Source organism: Hypanus sabinus, chromosome 11, assembly GCF_030144855.1.
Source record: "Hypanus sabinus isolate sHypSab1 chromosome 11, sHypSab1.hap1, whole genome shotgun sequence".
Classification (NCBI taxonomy): Eukaryota; Metazoa; Chordata; class Chondrichthyes; order Myliobatiformes; family Dasyatidae; genus Hypanus; species Hypanus sabinus.
This window is the reverse complement of record NC_082716.1, coordinates 2,587,749-2,610,087: the sequence shown is the minus strand read 5'-3', so window position 1 is coordinate 2,610,087 and position 22,339 is coordinate 2,587,749. Positions and strand designations below refer to the sequence as shown.

At 48.8% G+C, this 22,339-nt stretch overlaps 2 protein-coding genes across 11 annotated transcripts in view; both read right to left on the bottom strand.

Moving 5' to 3' along the window:
- The window catches only part of LOC132401651 (uro-adherence factor A-like), a 30,063-nt gene extending 26,854 nt beyond the window's left edge, over positions 1 to 3,209 (bottom strand). Inside the window, exon 1 of the mRNA XM_059983674.1 lies at positions 3,155 to 3,209. The gene's annotated coding sequence lies outside the window, so the exon portion shown is untranslated. The remainder of the gene's footprint in view (positions 1 to 3,154) is intronic.
- Positions 3,210 to 11,117: 7,908 nt separating this feature from the next.
- The window catches only part of erich3 (glutamate-rich 3), a 75,170-nt gene continuing 63,948 nt past the window's right edge, over positions 11,118 to 22,339 (bottom strand). For all 10 annotated transcript variants that reach the window (XM_059983664.1, XM_059983665.1, XM_059983670.1 and 7 more), the window contains one exon: positions 11,118 to 13,920. In XM_059983664.1, the coding sequence (XP_059839647.1) occupies positions 13,562 to 13,920 (359 nt within the window). In that variant the 3' untranslated portion in view covers positions 11,118 to 13,561. The remainder of the gene's footprint in view (positions 13,921 to 22,339) is intronic.

The following is a 22,339-nucleotide window of genomic DNA, read 5'->3' as shown; positions in this document are numbered from 1 at the left end:
TGATAAAAGTGTGGGATGGACGAGAGGGAACAAGGCTGGACTTCACACACTGAGGCCAAGGTGTGGATCACAAGCTGAGCTTGGTTTCAGTCCATTCGTTCTCCATGAGTATCAATGAGCTGTAACCAAGCAGTCCTAACTCCAGCATCCCAGGTTCGATCTCGACTTCGGAATTTGTGGAGTTTGAACGTTCTCCCAGGGTGTTCCGGTTCCCTCCCACATCCGAAAGGCCTGCAGTTGGCTGCTGTAAAGTGTCCCCAGTTTGAAAGGGTTCATGTAGGAGGAACGTTTGATGCACGCGCTGGAGTTGAAAAGAATGAGGGGATCTCACATCAATATTGAAAAGATGGACGTGGAGAGAACGTTTCCTATGGTGGGGTGGGGGAGATAGGGGAGCCTGGGTCCAAAGGAAACAGCCTCTAAGTGGAAGGACGTCCCTTTAGAACAGGGATGAATACATTTCTTAAGGCAGAGGGGAGGGAATCTGTGGCATTCATTGCCACAGATGGCTGAGGAAGCCAAGTCATTGGATATACTTACAGTGAAGGTTGATAAGTTCTGGATTAATCTGAGCATCAAAAATTATGGGGAGAAGGCAGGAGAATGGGTTTGAGAGGGATAATAAATCAGCCATGGTGGATGCTGGAACAGACTCGATGGGTTGAATGGCCTAACCCTGCTCTAATGTGGGGAAACAAAACCTGGGGCTGGTGTTGGTGGGAGATGGTCAGAGAAAATCTGGTAGATCAGGAATCAGAAGGGACATTTACATTTATTGGCCAAGGTACAGAATGGTAGCTGATCAGATCAAAGCTTCAGCACAGTGCACTGGTCTGGTCACTACATTACTGCAGAGGTGTGGTATTCGACAGAGGTGCAGGGTCTTTGTAAGGACTGGAAAACCAAAGCCATGAGGAGAGATTGGTGAGCAAAACACACAAAATGCTGGGGGATCTTGGCCCAAAACATTGACGGTACTTTTTTTTCCATAGTTGCTGCCTGGCCTGCTGTGTACCTCCAGGACTTTGTGTGTGTGTTGCTTGGATTTCCAGCATCTGCAGATTTTCTCTTGAGGTTGTTTTCTTTGGAAAAGAGGCTGATTGAGGTGTGCAAATCGAGAGGGGCAGTCCTCAGCAGAGGGTCAAGGATTAGTGGGGGGCAGAGGTTTGAGGCAATTGGTGCAAGAATGAGAGCTGTCTTCCCTTGAGGGAAAATCTTGCATGACAAGTCTGTTGGAATTTTTTGAACAGAGATAGGACAGACAATGGAGAATTGGTTGACGTTATGTACTTGGATTTTCAGAAGGCCTTGGACAAGGTACCAGACATGAAGCTGTTTTACAAGCTCATGGTATTATAGGAAAGATTCTATCATGGATAAAGCAGTGGCTGATTGGCAGGAGGCAAAGAGTGGGAATAAAGGGAGTCTTTACTGGTTGATTGCTGGTGACTAGTGGTGTTCCACAGGGATCTGTGTTGGGTCCGCTTCTTTTTATATTATATGTCAATGACCTGGATGATGGAATTGATGGCTTTGTGGTCAAGTTTATGGATGGTACAAAGATAGTTGGAGGGGCAAGAAGCGTTGAGGAAGTACAGAGGCCCAGAAGGACTTCACAAGAGAAAAACTACAGATGCTAGAAATCCAAACAGCACACACAAAATGCTGGAGGAACTCAGCAGGCCAGGCAGCATCTATGAAAATGAGTAAGTGTTGTCGTTCCCAGCTGAGACCTTTTGGTCCAAGACCAGTCCTGCCAAACCTGGAGGTTCAGCTCAGTGCTAACAACTCTGAATGGTAAAACAAAATGGTTACAGAAACAGCAATGAAGAATCCTTCTGCATGTGAATGTGACAGTATTCCTGAGTCCCCACCCAGGACTTGTATGACTGACAGTAGTAAAAACCAAACTACTGACACGATGAAGGAAGCCCTGGACACGGTCAGAGATGGAGGGCTGCCCTGAATGCCAGTGGTCTAAAGGGTAGTAAATCAGTCATTCCAGCCCCCAAATCATGTGCAGCGAGGAGGTTCCTCACAGCCAATGGCGCATGTTTAGAAGGGAGCTTCGTGGGTGTCCGGTGTCATTCTGACAGTGCGATCAGTGGCGGGAGCAGAGCAGGGAGGATCAGGTCATTGATGCTCATTTAAGAGCAAAGCTTCACGGGCGATCAGTGTCATTCTGGTGGCTCAGTCAGTGGCGGGAGGAGTAAATAAATGTCCAGGAGCGGCCATTGTTGGCAGAGGGCCAGTAGTGAGAGAGCGAGTGTCAAGCTCAAAGGCAGCTTCAGTTCAGAAGTAGCATTGGCTCTGGGTAAGTTTACTGGATAAGTTTCTGTCGTTTCCCTTGTTTCTTCCTGTCAGGGGTACTTAGTACTAAATGGCTGTGGTGTGCCCTTCATGCTGGATGTTGGAGTCCGAGGAGACCCAGAGTCTCCAGGGAACTACAACTGTGTGACGGGCATCCGGCTGCAGCTCCTTGACAACTGTGTCAGGGATCTGGAGCAGCAGCTGAATGACCTTTGGCTTGTGTTGTTGAGTGAGGAGATGATTGATCAGAGTTACAGGGAAGTAGTCACCCCTAAGTTGCAGGAGGCGAGTAGCTGGGTGACTGTCAGGAGAAATGGAAATGTGAACAGGCAATTAGCACAGAGAGCCCCCTGTGGCCATTCCCCTCAACAATAAGTATCTGTTTTGGATACTGTTGTGGGGATGACCTCCCGGGAATGTCATGGAGACCAGGCTCCAAGCATAGCTCTTTAGTACAGAGGGGAAAGAGGGACAAGAGGCTAGTGGCAGTGATGGGGGACTCAGCAGTCAGAGGAACAGGCAACAATTCTGTTCTGGGTGTCAGAAGTGGGATGTACAGGAGACTCCAGCCTCCCGGACGGCCACATCTGCACCAGGTGCATCGAGATGCAACTCCTTAGGGACCGTGTTAGGGAACTGGAGTTGTAGCTCAGTGACCTTCCACTTGTTAGGCAGTGATAGACAGGAGCGACAGGGAGGTAGTTACCCCAAGGCGACAAGAGACAGATAAATGGGTGACTGTCAGGAGAGGGAAGGGAGAACATCAGATAGTGGAGAGTATCCCTGTCAACAATAAGTACTCCATTTTGAGTACTTTTGTGGGGGGGGGGGGTAGACAACTGACCTGGAGAGGCAACAATAGCTGTAACTCTGGCTCAGAAGGCAGCAGTAATAGTCAGGGGGGCAGACAGGCAGTTCTGTGGACACAAAAAGGAAACACGGATGGTAGTTTGCCTCCTGGGTGCCAGGGTCCAGGATGTTTCTGGACGCATCCACAATATCCTGAAGGAGGAGGTGAGCAGCCAGAAATCATGATACATATGCTACCAACAACAGGAGTAGAAAAGGGAAGAGGTCCTGAAAACAGACTACAGGGAGTTAGGAAGGAAGCTGAGAAGCAGGACCTCAAGGACAGTAATCTCAGGATTGCTGCCTGTGCCACGCAACAGTGAGAATAGGAATAGAATGAGGTGCCAGATAAATGTGTGGCTGAAGAATTGGAGCAGGGGGCAGGGATACTGATTTCTGGATAATCTGGACTTCTGGGGCAGATCGGACCTGTACGAAAGGGATGGGTAGCACTTGAATCCTAGGCGGACCAATATCCATGTGGGCAGGTACTAGAACCGTTGGGAGTGGTTTAATCTAATTTAGCAGGGGGATGGGAACCAATATGATAAAGCTGAGGATGAACCAGCAGGTTTACAAGTAGATGATGGGTGTAACATGAATGTAAGGAAGGTCAAGCCAATGATTAGATACAAATACAGACAAGGCAAAGAGTTAAGTTGTACCACAGAGGCAAAATTCAGAAGGGCAAAGAATGGCACAATTGGAAATTGGTCACTATGACATCACTGAGTTGCGGCTGAAAGAAGGTCATTGCAGGTAGTTTACCATCAAAGGATATACTTTGTCTCAAAAGGACAGATTGTTGGGTACGATGTTGTGGCCATCATGGAATCATGGCTGAAGGATGGTTGTAGTTGGGAGCTGAATGTCCAAGGTTGCACATTGTAATAGAGGGATAGGAAGGTAAGCAGAGGTGATAGCATGGCTCTACTGGTAAAGAATGGCATCAAATCAGTAGAAAGATGTGACATAGGATCAGAAGCTGTTGAATCCTTGTGGGTTGAGTTAAGAAACTGCAAGGGTAAAAGGACGTTGATGGCAGTTTTTTCAGGCCCAACAGTGGCTGGGAGGTTGATCACAGGTTACAACAGGAAATAGAAAAGGCAAGTCAAAAGGGCAATGTTATGGTAGTCATGGGAGACTTTAACACGCAGGTCGATTGGGAAATCAGGTTGGTAATGAATCTCAAGAGAGTGAGTTTGTTCAATACCTAAGAGATAGCTTTTTAGAGCAATTTGTTGTTGAGCCTACTAGGGGATCAACTACACTGGATTGGGTGTTATGTAATGTTCCGGAGGTGATTAGGGAGCTTATGGTAAAAGAACCCTTAGGAACCAGTGATCAGAATTTGATTGTGTTCAACTTGAAATTTGATAGGGAGAAAGTAAAGTCTGACATAGCAGTATTTCAGTGGAGTAAAGGAAATCACAGTGGTATGAGACAGGAGTTGGCCAAAGTAAATTGGAAGGAGCTGCTTGCAGAGAAGTCAGGAGAGCAGCAATGGCGTGAGTTTCTGGGAAAAATGAGGAAGGTTCAGGACATGTGTTTTCCAAAAATGAAGAAATACTCAAATGGTAAAATAGCACAACCGTGGCTGACAAGGGAAGTCAAAGCTAAAGTAAGAGCAAAAGAAAGGGCATACAACAAAGCAAAAAAAAGTGGGAAGATAGATGATTGGAAAGCTTTTAAAAATCTACAGAGAGCAACTAAAAAAATCATTAGAAAGAAAAGATGAAATATCAAAGCAAGAAATTAATATCAAAGTGGATTCTAAAAGTTTTTAAAAGTTATGTTAAAAATAAAAGAGAAATGAGAGTGGATATAGAACCACTAGAAAATGAGGCAGGAGAAATAATAACGAGGGATAAGGAGATGGCAGATGAACTAAATGAGTATTTTGCATCAATCTTCAGTGTGGAAGACACTAGCAGTGTGCCAGATGTTGAAGGTGTGAGGGAAGAGAAGTGAGTGCAGTTACTATTAAAGGGAGAAGGTGTTCAAAAAGCTGAAAGACCTAAAATTACACAAGTCACCCAAGCCAGGTGAACTGCACCCTAGAGTTCTGGACGAGGTAGCGATAGAGATTATGGAGATATTAATAATGATCTTTCAAAAATCACTGGACTCTGACATGGTTCCAGGGGACTGGAAAATTGCAAATTTAACTTCACTCTTCAAGAAAGGAGGAAGACAGCAGGAAGGAAATTATAGACCAGTTAGCCTGACCTCAGTGGTTGGGAAAATGTTGGAATCAACTTTTAAGGATGAGGTTATGGAGTACTCGGTGACACAGGACAAGGTAGAACAAAGTCAGCATGGCTTCCTTCAGGGAAAATCCTTGCCTGATGAACCTGTTGGAATTCTTTGAGGAGATTACAAGTAGGATAGATAAAAGGGATGCAGTGGATGTTGTACATTTGGACTTTCAGAAGGCCTTTGACAAGATGCCACACATGTGGCTGCTTACCAAGTTCAAAGCCAATGGTATTACAGGAAAATTATGAACATGGTTAGAGCATTGGCTGACTGGGAAGGCAGCGAGTGGGAACAAAAGGATCCTTTTCTGGTTGGTTGCCAGTGACTAGTGGTGTTCCACAGGGGTCAGTATTGGAACCATTTCATTTTATGCTGTATATCAATGATTTAGAATTATAGATGATGGAACAAATGGCTTTGTTGCCAAATTTGCAGATGATATGAAGATTGGTGGAGAGGCAGGTAGTATTGAGAAAATGGGTAGATGCAGAAGGACTTAGTTTAGGAGAAAGTGGCAAATGAAATACAATGTGGGAAAATGCACGGTCACGCACTTTGTTAGAAGAAATAAATGTGCAGACTGGTTTCTAAATGAGGAAAAAATCCAGGAATCTGAGATGCAGAGGGACTTGGGAGTCCTTGTGCAGAACACCCTGAAGGTTAACTTGCAGATTGAGTCGGTGGTGAGGAAGGCAAATGTCACGTTGGCATTCATTTCAAGAGGTCTAGAATACAAGAGCAAGAACATGTTGCTGAGGCTTTATAAGGCACTGGCAAGGCCTTATAAAGGTGATACACTTTGGAAGGACAAACTCCAAGGCAGAGTACAAAGTAAATGGCAGGATTCTTGGTAGTGTGGAGGAGCAGAGGGATCTGGGGGTACATGTCCATAGATCCCTGAAAGTTGCCTCATAGGTAGATAGGGTAGTTAAGAAAGCTTATGGAGTGTTAGCTTTCATAAGTTGAGGGATAGAGTTTGAGTCACGAGGTAATGATGCAGCTCTATAAAACTCTGGTTAGACCACACTTGGAGTACTGTGTCCATTTCTGGTTGCCTCAGTATAGGAAGGATGGGGAAGCATTGGAAAGGGTACAGAGGAGATTTACCAGGATGCTGCCTGGTTTAGAGAGTATGCATTATGATCAGAGATTAAGGGAGCTAGGACTTTACTCTTTGGAGAGAAGTATGAGAGGAGACAAGATAGAGGTATACAAGATATTAAGAGGAATAGATAGAGTGGAGGAACCAGCGCCTCTTCCCCAGGGCACCACTGCTCAATACAAGAGGACATGGCTTTAAGGTAAGGGGAGGGAAGTTCAAGGGGGATATTAGAGGAAGGTTTTTCACTCAGAGAGTGGTTGGTGCGTGGAATACACTGTCTGAGTCAGTGGTGGAGGCAGATACACTAGTGAAATTTAAGAGACTACTAGACAGGTATATGGAGGAATGTAAGGAGTGGGGATATATGGGAGGCGGGGTTTAAGGGTCGGCACAACATTGTGGGCCGAAAGGCTTGTACTGTGCTGTATTATTCTATGTTCCATGAAAGAGTTTGACACCTTTGGGCCTGTACTCACTGGAATTTAGAAGAATATGTAGGGATCACATTGAAGTGTTGAAAGGACTAGATAAGGTCAATATGGAAAGGTTGTTTCCTATGGGGGGGGGTATTCAGAACTAGAGGGTACAACCTCAAAATTGAGGGGTGACCTTTTGGAACAGAAGTAAGGAGGAGTTCTCTTAGCCAAAGAGTGATGAATCTGTGGAATGCCCTGCCTCAGACTGCAGTGGAGGCCATGGGTAAATTGAAGGCAGAAATTGATAGTTTCCTGATTGGTCAGGGCATCAAAGGATATGGTGAGAAGGCAGGTGTATGGGATTTGAGTGGGATCCAGGATCAGCCATGATGAAATGGTGGAGTGGACTGAATGGCCTCGTTCTGCTGTATTTCTTTTGCTCTAAGAGGAAGCATTTTACCAGCCAGAGAGTGTTGGGGTGGGGGGGAAGCAGAAGCACTCTCCACATCATTGTATTTAAGATATGCGACCTGAGAGGGGTATATAAGTCTATGAGCAGTGTATGGATAGAGTAGACAGACAAAGGCTTTTTTACCCAATTTTGGATTGTCTAATACATCCAGTACAAGGCAGCCACTTGATTGGTACCCCTTCCAATGCCTCCCCCATTGATGAACAGTTGTAGCAGTGTGTACTCTCTACAAGTCGCACTGCAGCAACACACCAAACCTCCTAAGGCAGCACCTTCCAGACCCACGACCACCTCCATCTGGAAGGACGAGAACAGCAGATACCTGGGACCACCACCATTTGGAAAACCCCCTCCAGGTCACTCACCATCCTGACTTGGAAACATATCTTCATTGTCACTGGGTCACAATCATGGAATGCCCTCCCTAACAGCACGGTGGGTGTACCTACACCTCAGGGACTGCAGCTCATCACCACCTTCTCAAGGGCAACTATAGATGGGCAATAAATGCTGGCTTGGCTGGTGACGCCCACATCCCGTGAATGAATGAATAAAGAAACGGAGGGCTTTCATTTAAGCTGAGGGGGTGATGTGAGGGGCAAGTTATTTTTTTTTTACAGAGTGGTGGGTGTCTGGAATGTGCTGCCTGGGGTAGTGGCAGAGGGAGACAGATTAGAAACTTTTCAGAGATGTTAGGCGGACACATGACACATGAATGTGAGGAAAATGGAATGATACAGATATTGTGTAGGCAGAAGATTAGTTTAGTTTACTATTTAATTACTAATTTGATGCAACATTGTGGGCCGAAGGGCTGGGCGTGTGCTGTACTCTACTGTTCTGTGTTCTTTGCTGGGCTTCAGACACAGTGCTGGGGTGGAATTGTGGTGGGGGAAGGGAGTGCCACGGGGATTGGACGTGTTCTACTGAACAGCCTCCTTTGTGCCTCACACACCTGTTATTACACTATCATGGGTCATAGGCAGTGGGCTTTGGAAGATCTAGAGGTGGCTGCCGAAGTAGTGTAGCAGTTAGCATGACGCCATTACACCTCACGGTGTCAGAGTTCAGAGTTCAATTCCAGCATTGTCTGTAAAGAGCTTATACACTCCTCTGGCTCCCTCCCACACTCCAAAGGCACATGGGTTAGGAGGGTAACTGGTCATGGTGAACGTCCTGTGATTAGGCTGGGGTTAAACTGGGGGAGTGCTGACTGATGCAGATGGTTGGTCAGAAGGGCCTGTTCCGCAGTGTATCTCTAAAATAAACAAACAGTAAATAGATAGATATGTAAATAAATAAATAAATGCATCTCAAGATAAATAGGGTTTCTCCAAGCCTTTTCCAGGAAACTCTAAGCACATGGATGAGGAGAGAGAACTAGGGAATCTTTTCCCTGGAGGCCACAAACACACGTCTGAGGAACCGCCGGACTGGGTGATTTTGACCAGATTTAGACAGTTACGTGATCTGGAGTAGCAGAGGTGGCTGGAATGAAGATACAGATCCAACTGGCTCAAGGAGTGGAATGGTCTTATGGTAACCCTTGTGTAACCACAGTTACCCGACAGAAGTGATTCAAGGCGAGTTTGAAGAGAGACTTGGCATTGAAGGTGTCGAGCCTTGCACTTTGGTCCTCGTATCTGTAATATTCAGTTTTAACGCAGTACTCTCCATTCCTGCCATCATACTAAGGAGCTGATGCATATAACCATTCTAACCACTTTCTGCATTTATTTCTTCAAGCAAACACGGTTAAGTGGAACAAACTGTAAATCAGCACATTTAACTGGGAAGTGGGGAGCTGTGAATCGGCACATTTAACTGGGAAGTGGGGAGCTGTGAACTGGCACAGTCATGGCTAGCACAGAGCAGATGGACAGAATGGTTTTACCACACCACTCTGTGCTGAAACCATCCCATGACACATTCATTGTCCAGATCTAATTGCCCAGGACAATGGCCGGAACCTTGGGCTGTCTGTGAGGTGTTTGCATGCTCTCTCCGTGGCCCACATTCCAAAGACATGTGGGTCGGGCTAGTGAGTTCTGAACATGCTATGTTGTTGCCGAGATTGTGGTGACACTTGTGGGCTGCCTCCAACACTAATTTCATTTGACAGAGATGATGCATCTCACTACGTTACAATGTCTGAGGTACGTATGACAAATAAAACCAGTCTTTATTTTATCTCATGATTTGCTTCCCCTCAGCTGAACAGGTCTGTTCTCAAGTTGAGAGACTGCTGGATCCACCCATGATACAGGCGAACCCCTCTTTGTTAGTTTTCAGAAGGTGGGGGTCATGATAATGGATGAGTTTAGGACCAGAGGACACAGCCTCAGACGAGACTAGAGGGACGTTCATTTTGAACAGAGATGAGGAATTTCTTTAGCCAGAGGGTGGTGAATCTGTGGAATTTGTTGCCACAGGTGGCTGTGGAGGCCACGTTATTGGGTCTATTTGAAGTGGAGGCTGGTGGGTGCTTGATTTTCAGGGTGTCAAAGGTTATGGGGAAACAGCACGAGAATGGGGTTGAGAGGGATGATAAATCAGCCATGATGGAATGATGGAACAGACTCGATGGGCCAAATGGCCCAGTTCTGCTCATGGTCTCACCTTAGGCTGGGGTTTAACTCAGGAAGAGGATGGTGAGTGGGTGCTTGGATCCAGACCAGCTCACTTTGCCACAGGGTACTGCTCTTTCTGCCCGGAATTCAGAGTGGGCTCTGGGATTTGGACACTGCAGCCACCACCCAGCAGATGGGATGCCCCTCTGACCCAGGGGTGTAGGGCATTGGGTGAGCTGACACACACTGTTCCCTCAGACACACAGAAACACCAACACATCACTCTGGATAAATGCACAACACAGGTACGTGGCAGGTACAGTGCACCAGCGGGTTGTACACAGCACAGGTTAATACTGGAGTGCATTGCAGTTGGTGGTAAACCTGCAGAGCAGAGCAGACGTGGGAGGGTTATACCACTCCGACAGGTCAATTATCATCACATATGATGAGAGGCATTGATCGTGTGGATAGTCAGAGGCTTTTTCCCGGGCTGAAATGGCTGCCACAAGAGGACACAGGTTTAAGGTGCCGGGGAGTAGGTACAGAGGAGATATCAGGGGTAAGTTTTTTACTCAGAGTGTGGTGAGTGTGTGGAATGAGCTGCTGGTAATGGTGGTGGAGGTGGATACGATAGGGTTTTTTGAGAAGCTTTTAGATAGGTACATAGAGCTTAGAAAAATAGAGGATAATAGGTATGCCTAGTAATTTCTAAGGTAAGGACGTGTTCAGCACAACTTTGTGGGCTGAAGGGCCTATATTGTGCTGTAGGTTTTCTATGCTTCTATGTTTACCTCATAAACAACCAAACCTCCCATCCAGGCCTCATTCCCAAGCCTGGGTTTCCCTCCACATCCCGAAGACGTAAGGGTTGTTTGGTTAGTCAGCCACACCTCTCTCCCTTCAGGATGCAGTGCCAGACACTCTGGTTCCAGGTCAATCTTGACCTCTGGCGCTGTCCTTGTGGAGTTTGCATGCTCTCCCTGTGTGACCATGTAGGTTCCTCAAGAGTGCTCCCATTCCCTCACACATCCCAAAGACGTACTGGTCAGTTGAGGTAATTGTCCCCAGTGTGTAGCTGAGGGGTGGAATTTCGGGGGAGTTACTGGGAGTGTAGGAGGAATGAAATCTGATTCATGTAGGTTAAATAAGTGTTTTAATGGTTGGCATGACCTCGATGGGCCAAAAGGTCTACTTCCTTGCAGTCTGCAAGATGTCTCTGTACTCAGTTTTATTACAGTGGATCACAGGAAACAGGATTCAGTGAGGGCTATTAAATACATATTTCACGCAGGTTAATAACAGTAACATAGGCTAACAACAACAAATTGTGCAGTTTGATGGCTCCGGGCCTGTTTAGAACAATGCGAGGAGGATCTGATTGAAACCTGGCGAACTGATGTGGAGAGGAAATTTCCTGTAGTGGAGGAACCACAGCCTCAGAATAGAGGGACATCCATTTACAACAAAGATGAGGAAGAATTCATTGCCACAGACGGTTGTGGGGGCCATGTCATTGGGCATACGTAAAGCGGGGGTTTATTCATTCTTCATTAGTCCGGGGGTTAACGATTACAGGGAAAAGGCAGAATAGGATTGAGAGGGTTAATAAATCAGCGATGCTGGAAGGCTAAGCAGACTCGATGGGCCTAATTCAGCTCTGATGTCTTATGGCTGGACTTTAGCTGAAGCCTCCAATTCCAGTAGAAACCATTGCCATGGTAACAGTGACATTTCCACCTGCGTCGAAGGTTGGGTGCAGAGGGAGGTTTGGTGGATGGGTTGGGAGGGGCAGTGTGAGCCCCTGGGTTGAACAGTCTGACACTAGTATCAGTTCAGTCGCGCCTGGGTGACTATTTCTTCTCCTAGTGGCCCAAACAAAGTCAAATGGATCAGATCACATGGTAACCTCTCCTTTCTAGCTTAAAGTTGGGAAAGTGAGGTGAGTTCAACATCTACAAAGTAATCAATTAACGTGTGAAGAAACATGTTTATTAGTTGAATCCGTAACTCATTTCATTTCATTTGTAGCTTCCATTTATTTACTAAGAGATCTGCACAGAACAGGCTCTTCCACCTCATCAAGCCCAGGTACCCACCCATTAACCCTACTGTAAAAACAGGACCGTTTGCAAAGACCAATCAACCTACACAACTCAAATGGCTTTGGAAGGAAACCAGATGGAAGAACGTAGAAACTCCTTACGGGGATGCAAGAACTGAACTCTGACTCCGCTGGCCTGAGCTGCAACAGCATCGTGCTAACTATTACACTGCTGTGGCACCCCAACTTATGTTGTCGACAACACTGCCTATCCTTCTACATAAACACAAGGGATTCTGCTGATGCTGGAAATCCAAAGCAACACAAACAAAATGCTGAAGGAGCTCGACAGGTCAGGCAGCATCTACAGAAGAGGAATAAACGGTCAATGCTTTGGGCAAAGACCCTTCATCAGGACTGCAGCTGGAATATGAAGGTGAGGGAGGTGGAGGAGGACAAGCTGGAAGGCGAGAGGTGAAACTAAGTGGGCGGAGGGGTGGGATAAAGCTGGTATAAAGATGATAGATGGATGTGATAACGGAGGAATTCGATCAGAGTGGAGATGGACCATGAGAAAGAGGTCCTGATGAAGGGTCTCGTTCTGAAACATTGACGGTTTATTCTCCTCCATAGACGCTGCCTGATCTGCTGAGATCCTCCATTGGTTTGTGAGTACCACTCCTCGTATCGTCCAGACAACACATTCCCAGAGCCGCTGATTGGATCCAGCAAGGGGATCACAGCATCGGCAGGGGGAAAGGCTTCCAGGAAGGGAAGAGGGAAGAGGGGATTCCTAACTGGAGCTGACATGTGACCTGGAAAATTACAGTCAGGAACTCGGGAGAAATGTCCCTCTCCGGAGGGCGATGGGGGTGTGACGGCCACTCTCACAGGAGGAGTGAAGTGGGTTTAGGGAGGAGCTGAGGGGGAGCACTGCAGTGGTGAGTGTCATGGGATTGGAGTGTGGGTGGAGGGGTGCGGTGGAGCAAGTTGGGGGGAATGAGAGTGTTGGATTTTAAAGCAGGTTTGAGAGGGCTGAGTGGGTAAGGGGGTAGTGATTGGAGCAATTCGAAGGGCATAGCGGAGTGAGGGTGTTGCGGTGGGTTTTAGGGACAGTGCATGGGAATGGGAATGGGATTCACATGGGAACTCCATCCGAATGTTGCGGGGTAGTTCCAGGAGGAAGGGGAGAGCGAGTGGGAGTGCAGGGGAGGGTTTGTAAGGAAGGGCACAGCCGTGCAGCCAGGGATTGATAGACCAGTTCTCGGACTCTCTTGATACGCTCTTCCCTCTAGAGCCTGTTTTACGAGGTTCACCGCAGCCCTCAACAAGCACACAGACACAGACGTGTACGCGCACAGCACAGGTCATGATCAGCTCTGGTCTGCGGTTTACTACACAAAGGATGAACTCTCCATGAAGCACATTTGGCATTGGCATGTTGGCACAGCATGGCTCCATGGTGCCGTGTTGGTAGGATGTAGCCACAGCAACACGAGGGGCCGAGGGACAGGCATGCAGAGGGAGCAGGGAACACGTTTACTTACCAGCTGCTGATCTCCCTGAGACAGAGAGCTCGGCAGCGCACACATCCACCATACTCCCTCTCCACCCGTCACCCATGGCTCCCGGCTGCTCACCACCCGTTGTGGGAGTATCCTTGATGGACCACCTGTTGTCCACACTGGCTCTGGGATCACTGTCTCCCTCACTCACACCTGGGACCAGCGTTTCCATACTATCTGCTTCTCCTTCGACCGTGGCCTTGGGCTCCTCACCAGCACGCTCCTCGCTGGCTGCACGACCACCTTCGTGAACCCCAGCTTCCGATGAGTCTCTATCGGACTCCTCGCTGGACCTCGGGAAGCCAGATGAGGATGAGTGGGAGTGGATGCTCCCTGTGGTAGAGTGGATACGAGAACAACAGGTGTCAGGTGGAGGTACAAGGGAGACGGGGGGTGGTGCTGGGGCTGGAGGGGTGAGAGACGGGGGTGCTGGGGCTGGAGGGGTGAGAGACAGGGGTGCTGGGGCTGGAGGGGTGAGAGACGGGGGTGCTGGGGCTGGAGGGGTGAGAGACAGGGGTGCTGGGGCTGGAGGGGTGAGAGACGGGGGTGCTGGGGCTGGAGGGGTGGGAGACGGGGGTGCTGGGGCTGGAGGGGTGAGAGACGGGGGTGCTGGGGCTGGAGGGGTGGGAGACGGGGGTGCTGGGGCTGGAGGGGTGAGAGACACGGGTGCTGGGGCTGGAGGGGTGAGAGACAGGGGTGCTGGGGCTGGAGGGGTGAGAGACAGGGGTGCTGGGGCTGGAGGGGTGAGAGACAGGGGTGCTGGGGCTGGAGGGGTGAGAGACGGGGGTGCTGGGGCTGGAGGGGTGAGAGACGGGGGTGCTGGGGCTGGAGGGGTGGGAGACGGGGGTGCTGGGGCTGGAGGGGTGAGAGACACGGGTGCTGGGGCTGGAGGGGTGAGAGACAGGGGTGCTGGGGCTGGAGGGGTGAGAGACAGGGGTGCTGGGGCTGGAGGGGTGAGAGACAGGGGTGCTGGGGCTGGAGGGGTGAGAGATGGGGGTGCTGGGGCTGGAGGGGTAGGAGACGGGGGTGCTGGGGCTGGACGGGGTGAGAGACAGGGGTGCTGGGGCTGGACAGGGTGGGAGACGGGGGTGCTGGGGCTGGAGGGGTAGGAGACGGGGGTGCTGGGGCTGGACGGGGTGAGAGACAGGGGTGCTGGGGCTGGACGGGGTGGGAGATGGGGGGTGCTGGGGCTGGAGGGGGTGGGAGACGAGGGGGTGTGCTGGGGCTGGAGGGGTGGGAGACAGGGGGGTGCTGGGGCTGGAGGGGTGAGAGACGGGGGTGCTGGGGCTGGACAGGGTGGGAGACGGGGCGTGCTGGGGCTGGAGGGGTAGGAGACAGGGGTGCTGGGGCTGGACGGGGTGAGAGACGGGGGTGCTGGGGCTGGACAGGGTGGGAGACGGGGGGTGCTGGGGCTGGACAGGGTGGGAGAAGGGGGGTGCTGGGGCTGGACAGGGTGGGAGACGGGGGGTGCTGGGGCTGGAGGGGTAGGAGACGGGGGTGCTGGGGCTGGACAGGGTGGGAGACGGGGGGTGCTGGGGCTGGACAGGGTGGGAGACGGGGGTGCTGTGGCTGGAGGGGTAGGAGACAGGGGGTGCTGGGGCTGGAGGGGTGAGAGACGGGGGTGCTGGGGCTGGAGGGGTGGGAGATGGGGGGTGCTGTGGCTGGAGGGGTAGGAGACGGGGGTGCTGGGGCTGGACAGGGTGGGAGACGGGGGGTGCTGGGGCTGGAGGGGTGAGAGACGGGGGTGCTGGGGCTGGAGGGGTGGGAGACGGGGGTGCTGGGGCTGGAGGGGTGAGAGACGGGGGTGCTGGGGCTGGAAAGGGTGGGTGACGGGGGGGCTGCTGGGGCTGGAGGGGTGGGAGACAGGGGAGTGCTGGGGCTGGAGGGGTGGGAGACGGGGGTGCTGGGGCTGGAGGGGTGGGAGACGGGGGTGCTGGGGCTGGAAAGGGTGGGTGACGGGGGGGCTGCTGGGGCTGGAGGGGTAGGAGACGGGGGTGCTGGGGCTGGAGGGGTGGGAGACAGGGGAGTGCTGGGGCTGGAGGGGTGGGAGACGGGGGGGCTGGGGCTGGAAAGGGTGGGTGACGGGGGGGCTGCTGGGGCTGGAGGGGGTGGGAGACGGGGGTGCTGGGGCTGGAGGGGTAGGAGACGGGGGGTGCTGGGGCTGGAGGGGTGGGAGACGGGGGGTGCTGGGGCTGGAGGGGTAGGAGGGGGGTGCTGGGGCTGGAGGGGTAGGAGACAGGGGGGTGCTGGGGCTGTAGGGGTGGGAGACGGGGGGTGCTGGGGCTAGAGGGGTAGGAGACGGGGGTGCTGGGGCTGGAGGGGTAGGAGACGGGGGGTGCTGGGGCTGGAGGGGTGGGAGACGGGGGGTGCTGGGGCTGGAGGGGTAGGAGGGGGGTGCTGGGGCTGGAGGGGTAGGAGACAGGGGGGTGCTGGGGCTGTAGGGGTAGGAGACGGGGGTGCTGGGGCTGGACAGGGTGGGAGACGGGGGGTGCTGGGGCTGTAGGGGTAGGAGACAGGGGGGTGCTGGGGCTGGAGGGGTAGGAGACGGGGGTGCTGGGGCTGGAAAGGGTGGGAGACGAGGGGTGCTGGGGCTGGAGGGGTGGGAGACAGGGTGGATGTTCAGTCTGGAGGGATATACAGAAAAAGGGAGGGGTTAAAAAAGTTGAAGATTTTAAAAAACTAGTGTTTGCAGCAATTTTCAGAGATTGAACTGCACCCAATCAGTGAAAGGTATTCAGAGCAACAAAAAATAAGGCAGGGGGAAGCTGAGTGGGAATTGCAGCAGTGGGCCAGTGTTGGAATGGGGAGGGTTTGGCTTATCGGGTTTCGGTGAGGGTAAGCCCCTTTATTCTTCATCCATCATCTGTTAGGCCACAGTCAGTACAGTCAGAATGGCTCCAGGGTCTGTGTTGTACACAGTTACTGAGAATGGGTCCAGGGTCTGTGTTGTACACGGTTACTGAGAATGGGTCCAGGCTCTGTGTTGTACACAGTTACTGAGAATGGGTCCAGAATCTGTGTTGTACACGGTTACTGAGATTGGGTCCAGGGTCTGTGTTCTACACAGTTACTGAGAATGGGTCCAGAATCTGTGTTGTACACGGTTACTGAGAATGGGTCCAGGGTCTGTGTTGTACACAGTTACTGAGAATGGGTCCAGAGTCTGTGTTGTACACGGTTACTGAGATTGGGTCCAGGGTCTGTGTTGTACACGGTTACTGAGAATGGGTCCAGAGTCTGTGTTCTACACAGTTACTGAGAATGGGTCCAGAACCTGTGTTGTACACGGTTACTGAGAATGGGTCCAGAGTCTGTGTTCTACACAGTTACTGAGAATGGGTCCAGAACCTGTGTTGTACACGGTTACTGAGAATGGGTCCAGAGTCTGTGTTCTACACAGTTACTGAGAATGGGTCCAGAACCTGTGTTGTACACGGTTACTGAGAATGGGTCCAGGGTCTGTGTTGTACACAGTTACTGAGAATGGGTCCAGAATCTGTGTTGTACACAGTTACTGAGAATGGGTCCAGAACCTGTGTTGTACACAGTTACTGAGAATGGGTCCAGGGACTGTGTTCTACAGTCAGTGTGATGGCCTCAGGGACTGTGTTGTACTATTTGTGTGAGGCGTGGGAACTTTGGGAGACTGCCATCCTCCTAGATAATCAGATTTGTGCCATGTGCATCAGGAGGTTGCAAGTTCTCAGAGAATGTGTAAAGACCATAAGATATAGGAGCAGAATTAGGCCATTTGGCCCATTGAGTCTTCTCTGCCATTTTTTTATCTCAGCCCCAATCTCCTACCTTCTCCCTGTATCCCATCGTGCCCTGACCAATCAAGAATCTTTCAACTACTTCCTTAAATATACATACGGACTTTGCCTGCACGGTTGCCAGTGGCAACATTCCACAGATTCACCTCTGGCTGAAGAAATTCCTCATCTCCATTGTAAAGGGAAGCCTCTCTATTCTGGGTCTCTGTCCCCTGGTTTTAGACTCTCCCACCACAGGAAGCATCCTCTCCACATCCACTCCAACAAGTTCTTTCACCATTCAATAGGTTTCAATTAGGTCACCCCTCATGCTTCCGAACTCCAGCGAATACAGTCCCAGAGCTGTCAAATGCACTTCGTAAGACAAATCGTTAAATCCTGGAATCATTTTCATGAACCACTTTTGAACCCTCTCCAGTTTCAGCACATCCTTTCTGAGATTAAGGGCCCAAAACTGCTCACAATAGTCCAAGTGAGGCCTCACTGGTGATTTATAATGTTTCAACATTACATCCTTGCTTTTATATGCTAGACCTCTTGCATATAAACGTTGCATTTGCCTTCCTCACCACAGACTCAACCTGCAAGTTAACCTTTAGGGAATCTTGTACAGGGACTGCTGGTCCCTTTGCACCTCAGATTTGTGACTTTTCTCTCCATTTAGAAAATAATCAACCCTTTGATTTCTTTTACCAAAGTGCATCTGCCACTTCTTTGCTCTTTCTCTTAATCTGCTGAAGTCCTTCTGTAGTCTCTCTACATCCTCAAAACTACCTGCTTTCCTCCTACCTTTGTATCATCTGCAAACTTTGCAACAAAACCATCAATTCCTTTATCCAAATCATTGACATATAATGGAAAAAGAATCGGTCCCAACACAGACCCCTGTGGAACACCGCAAGTCACTGGCAGACAAACAAAAGGCTCCCTTTATTCCCACTCTTTGGTTCCTGCAAATCAGCCACTGCTTTATCCATACTAGAATCTTCCCTGTAACACCTGGGCTCGTAGATGGTTAAGCAGCCTCACATGTGGCACCTTGGCAGATGCCTTCTGAAAATCCCAGTACACAACATCAACCAATTCTCCTTTGTCTATCCTGAGTGTTATTTCCTCAACAGGCAAGATGTTCCCTTGAGGAAACTATGCTGACTGCAGCCTATTTCATCACGGGCCTCCAAGTACCCTGAGACCTCATCCCTAACAACTGACTCCAACAACTTCCCAACCACTGAGGGCAGACTAAGTGGCCTATAGTTTCCTTTCTTCTGCCTCTCTTCCTTCTTGAAGAGTGGAGTGACATTTGCAATTTTCCAATCTGCCGGAACCATTCCAGAATCTAGTGATTCTTGAAAGATCATTACTAATGCCTGACAATCTCTTCAGTCACCACTTTCAGAACCCTGGGGTGTACACCACCTGGTCCAGGTGACTAACCTACCTTTAGCCCTTTCAGTTTCCCAAGAGCCTTCTCTCTAGTTCTGGTAACTTCACCCACTTCATGCCCGACACCTGGAACTTCCACCATACTGCCAGTGTCTTCCACAGTGAAGACTGACACAAAATACTCATTTGGTTCATCCACCATTTCCTTGTCCCCCATCACTACCTCTCCAGCATCATTTTCCAGTGTCCGATATCCACTCTCACCTCTATCGAGAGAAACTTCTGTATCCTCTAATATTACTGGCTGGCTTACTTTTGTATTCCATCTTTACCTTAATGACTTCTTTTCCTGGTATTTAAAAGCTTCTCAATCTTCTAACTTCCCATTATTTTTTGCTTGAATTTTCCCCTCTCTTCATGTTGGCTCTGACTTCTCTTGCGAGCCACAGTAATGTCATATTTCCTTTAGAATACTTTTACCTCTTATAGATACATGTATCCTGTGTCTTCCAAATATTTTTCCAGAAATTCAAGCTATTACTGCTCTGCCGACATCCCTGCCCATATTCTTTTCCAATCAATTCTTGCCTCTGTAATTCCCTTTAGTCCACTGTAATACTGATAGAACCGAATTTAAGCAACACACACAAAATGCTAGTGGAACGCAGCAGGCCAGGCAGCATCTATAAGAAGTAGTACAGTCAGAACTTAACTTCGCTTCATTTATAAATGAGGCCAGAAAAATAATAACGAAGGACAAGGAAATGTCAGATGAACTAAATGAGTATTTTGCACCAGTCTTCACTGTGGAATACACTAGCAGTAATGCCTGATGTTGTAGTATGTGAGGGAAGAGAAGTGAATGCAGATACTACAAGGGAGAAGGTGCTTAAAAATCTGAAAGACCTAAGGATACACAAGTCACCTGGACCAGTGAAACTGCACCCTAGGGTTCTGAAAGAGGTAGCATTAGAGATTGTAGTGGCATTAGAAACGACCTTTCAAAAATCATTGGACTCTGGCGTGGTGCTGCATGATTGGAAAATTGCAAATGTCACTCCACTCTTTAAGAAAGGAGGAAGGCAGCAGAAAGGAAATTATAGATCAGTTAGCCTGACCTCAGTGGTTGGGAAGATGTTGGAATTAACTGTTAAGGATGAGGTGATGGAGTACTTGGTGACACAGGAAACAATAGTACAAAGTCAGTATGGTTTCCTTCAAGTAAAATCTTTCCTGATGAACCTGATGGAATTCTTAGAGGAGATTACAGGTATGATAGATAAAGGAGATTCAGTGGATGTTGTATATTTGGGCTTTCAGAAGGCCTTTGACAAGGTGCCAAATATGAGGTTGCTTGCCAAGTTAAGAGCCCATGGTATTGCAGGACAGTTACTAACATGCTTAGAGCATTGGCTAATTGGTAGGAGTCAGTGAGTGGGAATAAACGGATCCCTTCCTGGTTGGCTGTCAGTGATTAGTGGTGTTCTGCAGGGGTCAGTGTTGGGACCACTTTTTTTTATGCTGTATATCAATGATTTAGATGATGGAATAGATGGCTTTGCTCCCAAGTTTACAGATGATACGAAGATTGGTTGGAGGGGCAGGTAGTGTTGAGGAAACACGTAAGATGCAGGATTCAGAAAATTAGGAGAATGGGCAAGGAAGTGGCAATACAATGTTGGAAATTGCATGGTCATGCACTTTGGTAGTAGAAATAAATGTGGAGATTATTTTCTAAAAGGGGGGAAAACCCAAAAATCTGAGATTCAAAGCAGATTCAAAGGTATACAAGCAAAGGCAGCATGTAGGGAGACTGTTGGGAAGAACAGGCAGATGATAGGGCAAAATTGCAGTCAGTGGAATGAGTTGCAGTGCAACGGGGACAAAAACTGAAAAGGGTGACAAATAAGGGACTGAAAGTGTAATATTTTCATGCACACAGTATATGGAATAAGGTAGATGATCTTGTTGCGTAGTTAGAAATTGGCAGATATTTCATTGTGGGCATCACCGAGTCATGTCTGAAAGAAGATTATAGCTGGAAGCTTAAAGTCCAAGGATAAGGGTTGTATCGAAAGGACAGGCAAGTAGGCAGAGGAGGTGGGATGGCTCTGTTGGTAAGAACGGAAATCAAATCATTAGAGAGAGGTATTGAATCATTGTGCTAAGGAACTGCAAGGGCAGAAAGGTCTTGATGGAGATACATACAGACCTCTGAACAGCAGCAAAGTTGTGGTCTACAAATTACAATGGGAGATAGAAAATGCACGCTAGAAGGGTAACAATTGATAGGTATGGGGGATTTCAACATGCAGGTAGATTTGGAAAAATCAGGTTGGTACTGAAGTCCAAGAGGGAAAATTTGAAGAATGCCTACAAGTTGGCTTTTTGAAGCAGCTCATGGTTGAACCCACCTGGGGATCTGCTGTTTCAGATTGAGTATTGTATAATGAACTGGAATTGATTAGACTGCTTAAGGTAAAGGAACCCTTCAGAGTCAGTCATCATAATAGGATAGAATTCACCCTGCAATCTGAGAGGGTCATGCTAAAGTAAGGTGCATCAGTACTACAGTGGAGTAAAGGGAATTACAGAGGCATGAGAGAGGAGCTGGCCAAAGTTGATTGGAAGGGGATGATGGCAGTGCAGCAATGGTTGGAGTTTTTGGGAGCAATTCAGAAGCACAGGATAGATAGATCCTAAAGAAGTAGTATTCTGAAGGCAGGATGACATAACTGGCTGACAAGGGCCGTCGAAGCCAACATAAAAGCCACAGAGGGGGAACAAAACAGCAAAAGTTAGTGGAAAGTAAGAGGATTGGGAAGCTTTTAAAACTAACAAAAAGTCATAAAGAAGGAAAGGATGGGATACAAAAGTAAGCTAGCCACTAATATTGAAGGGGATACCAGAAGTTTCTTCATTTATATAAAGAGTAAAAGTGAGACTAGGGTAGATATTGGACGGCTAGAAAATTATGCTGGAGAGGTAGGTTTGGGGGATGATAAAATGGCAGCAAAACTTAGTAAGTACTTTGCATCAGTCGTCACTGTGGAAGACACGAGCAGTGTGCTGGAAGTTCAAGAGTGCCAGGGGCAGTAGTGAGAAAAGTTGCCATTACTAGGGAGAAGGTGCGTGGAAAACTGAAATGTCTGAAGGCAGATTAGACCTGGATTAGATGATCTGCATCTCAGCGTTCTGAAAGAGGTGGCTGAAGGAATTATGGAGTCATTAGTAATAGTCTTTCAAGAATCAATAGACTGTGGCATGGTTTTGGAGGACTGCAAAATTAAAAATGTCACTGCACTCTTCATAAGGGGAGAGGCAGAAGAAATTATGGGCCAAACTCTGCATGGTTTCCTTTAGAGAAAATCTCGCCAGATGAATTTGTTGTAATTATTTGAAGAAAGGAAATTTGGTGATTGTTATGTATTTAGATTTTCAGAAGGCCCTTAACAAGGTTTTGGTGGCATCCGTCGGTCTCGAAAGACCGTGGATCTGTGCCTGGAGTTTCCAGGGTGCAGGCCTGGGCAGGGTTGTATGGGAGACCAGCAGTTTCCCAAGCTGCAGGCCTTCCCCTCTCCACGCCACCGATG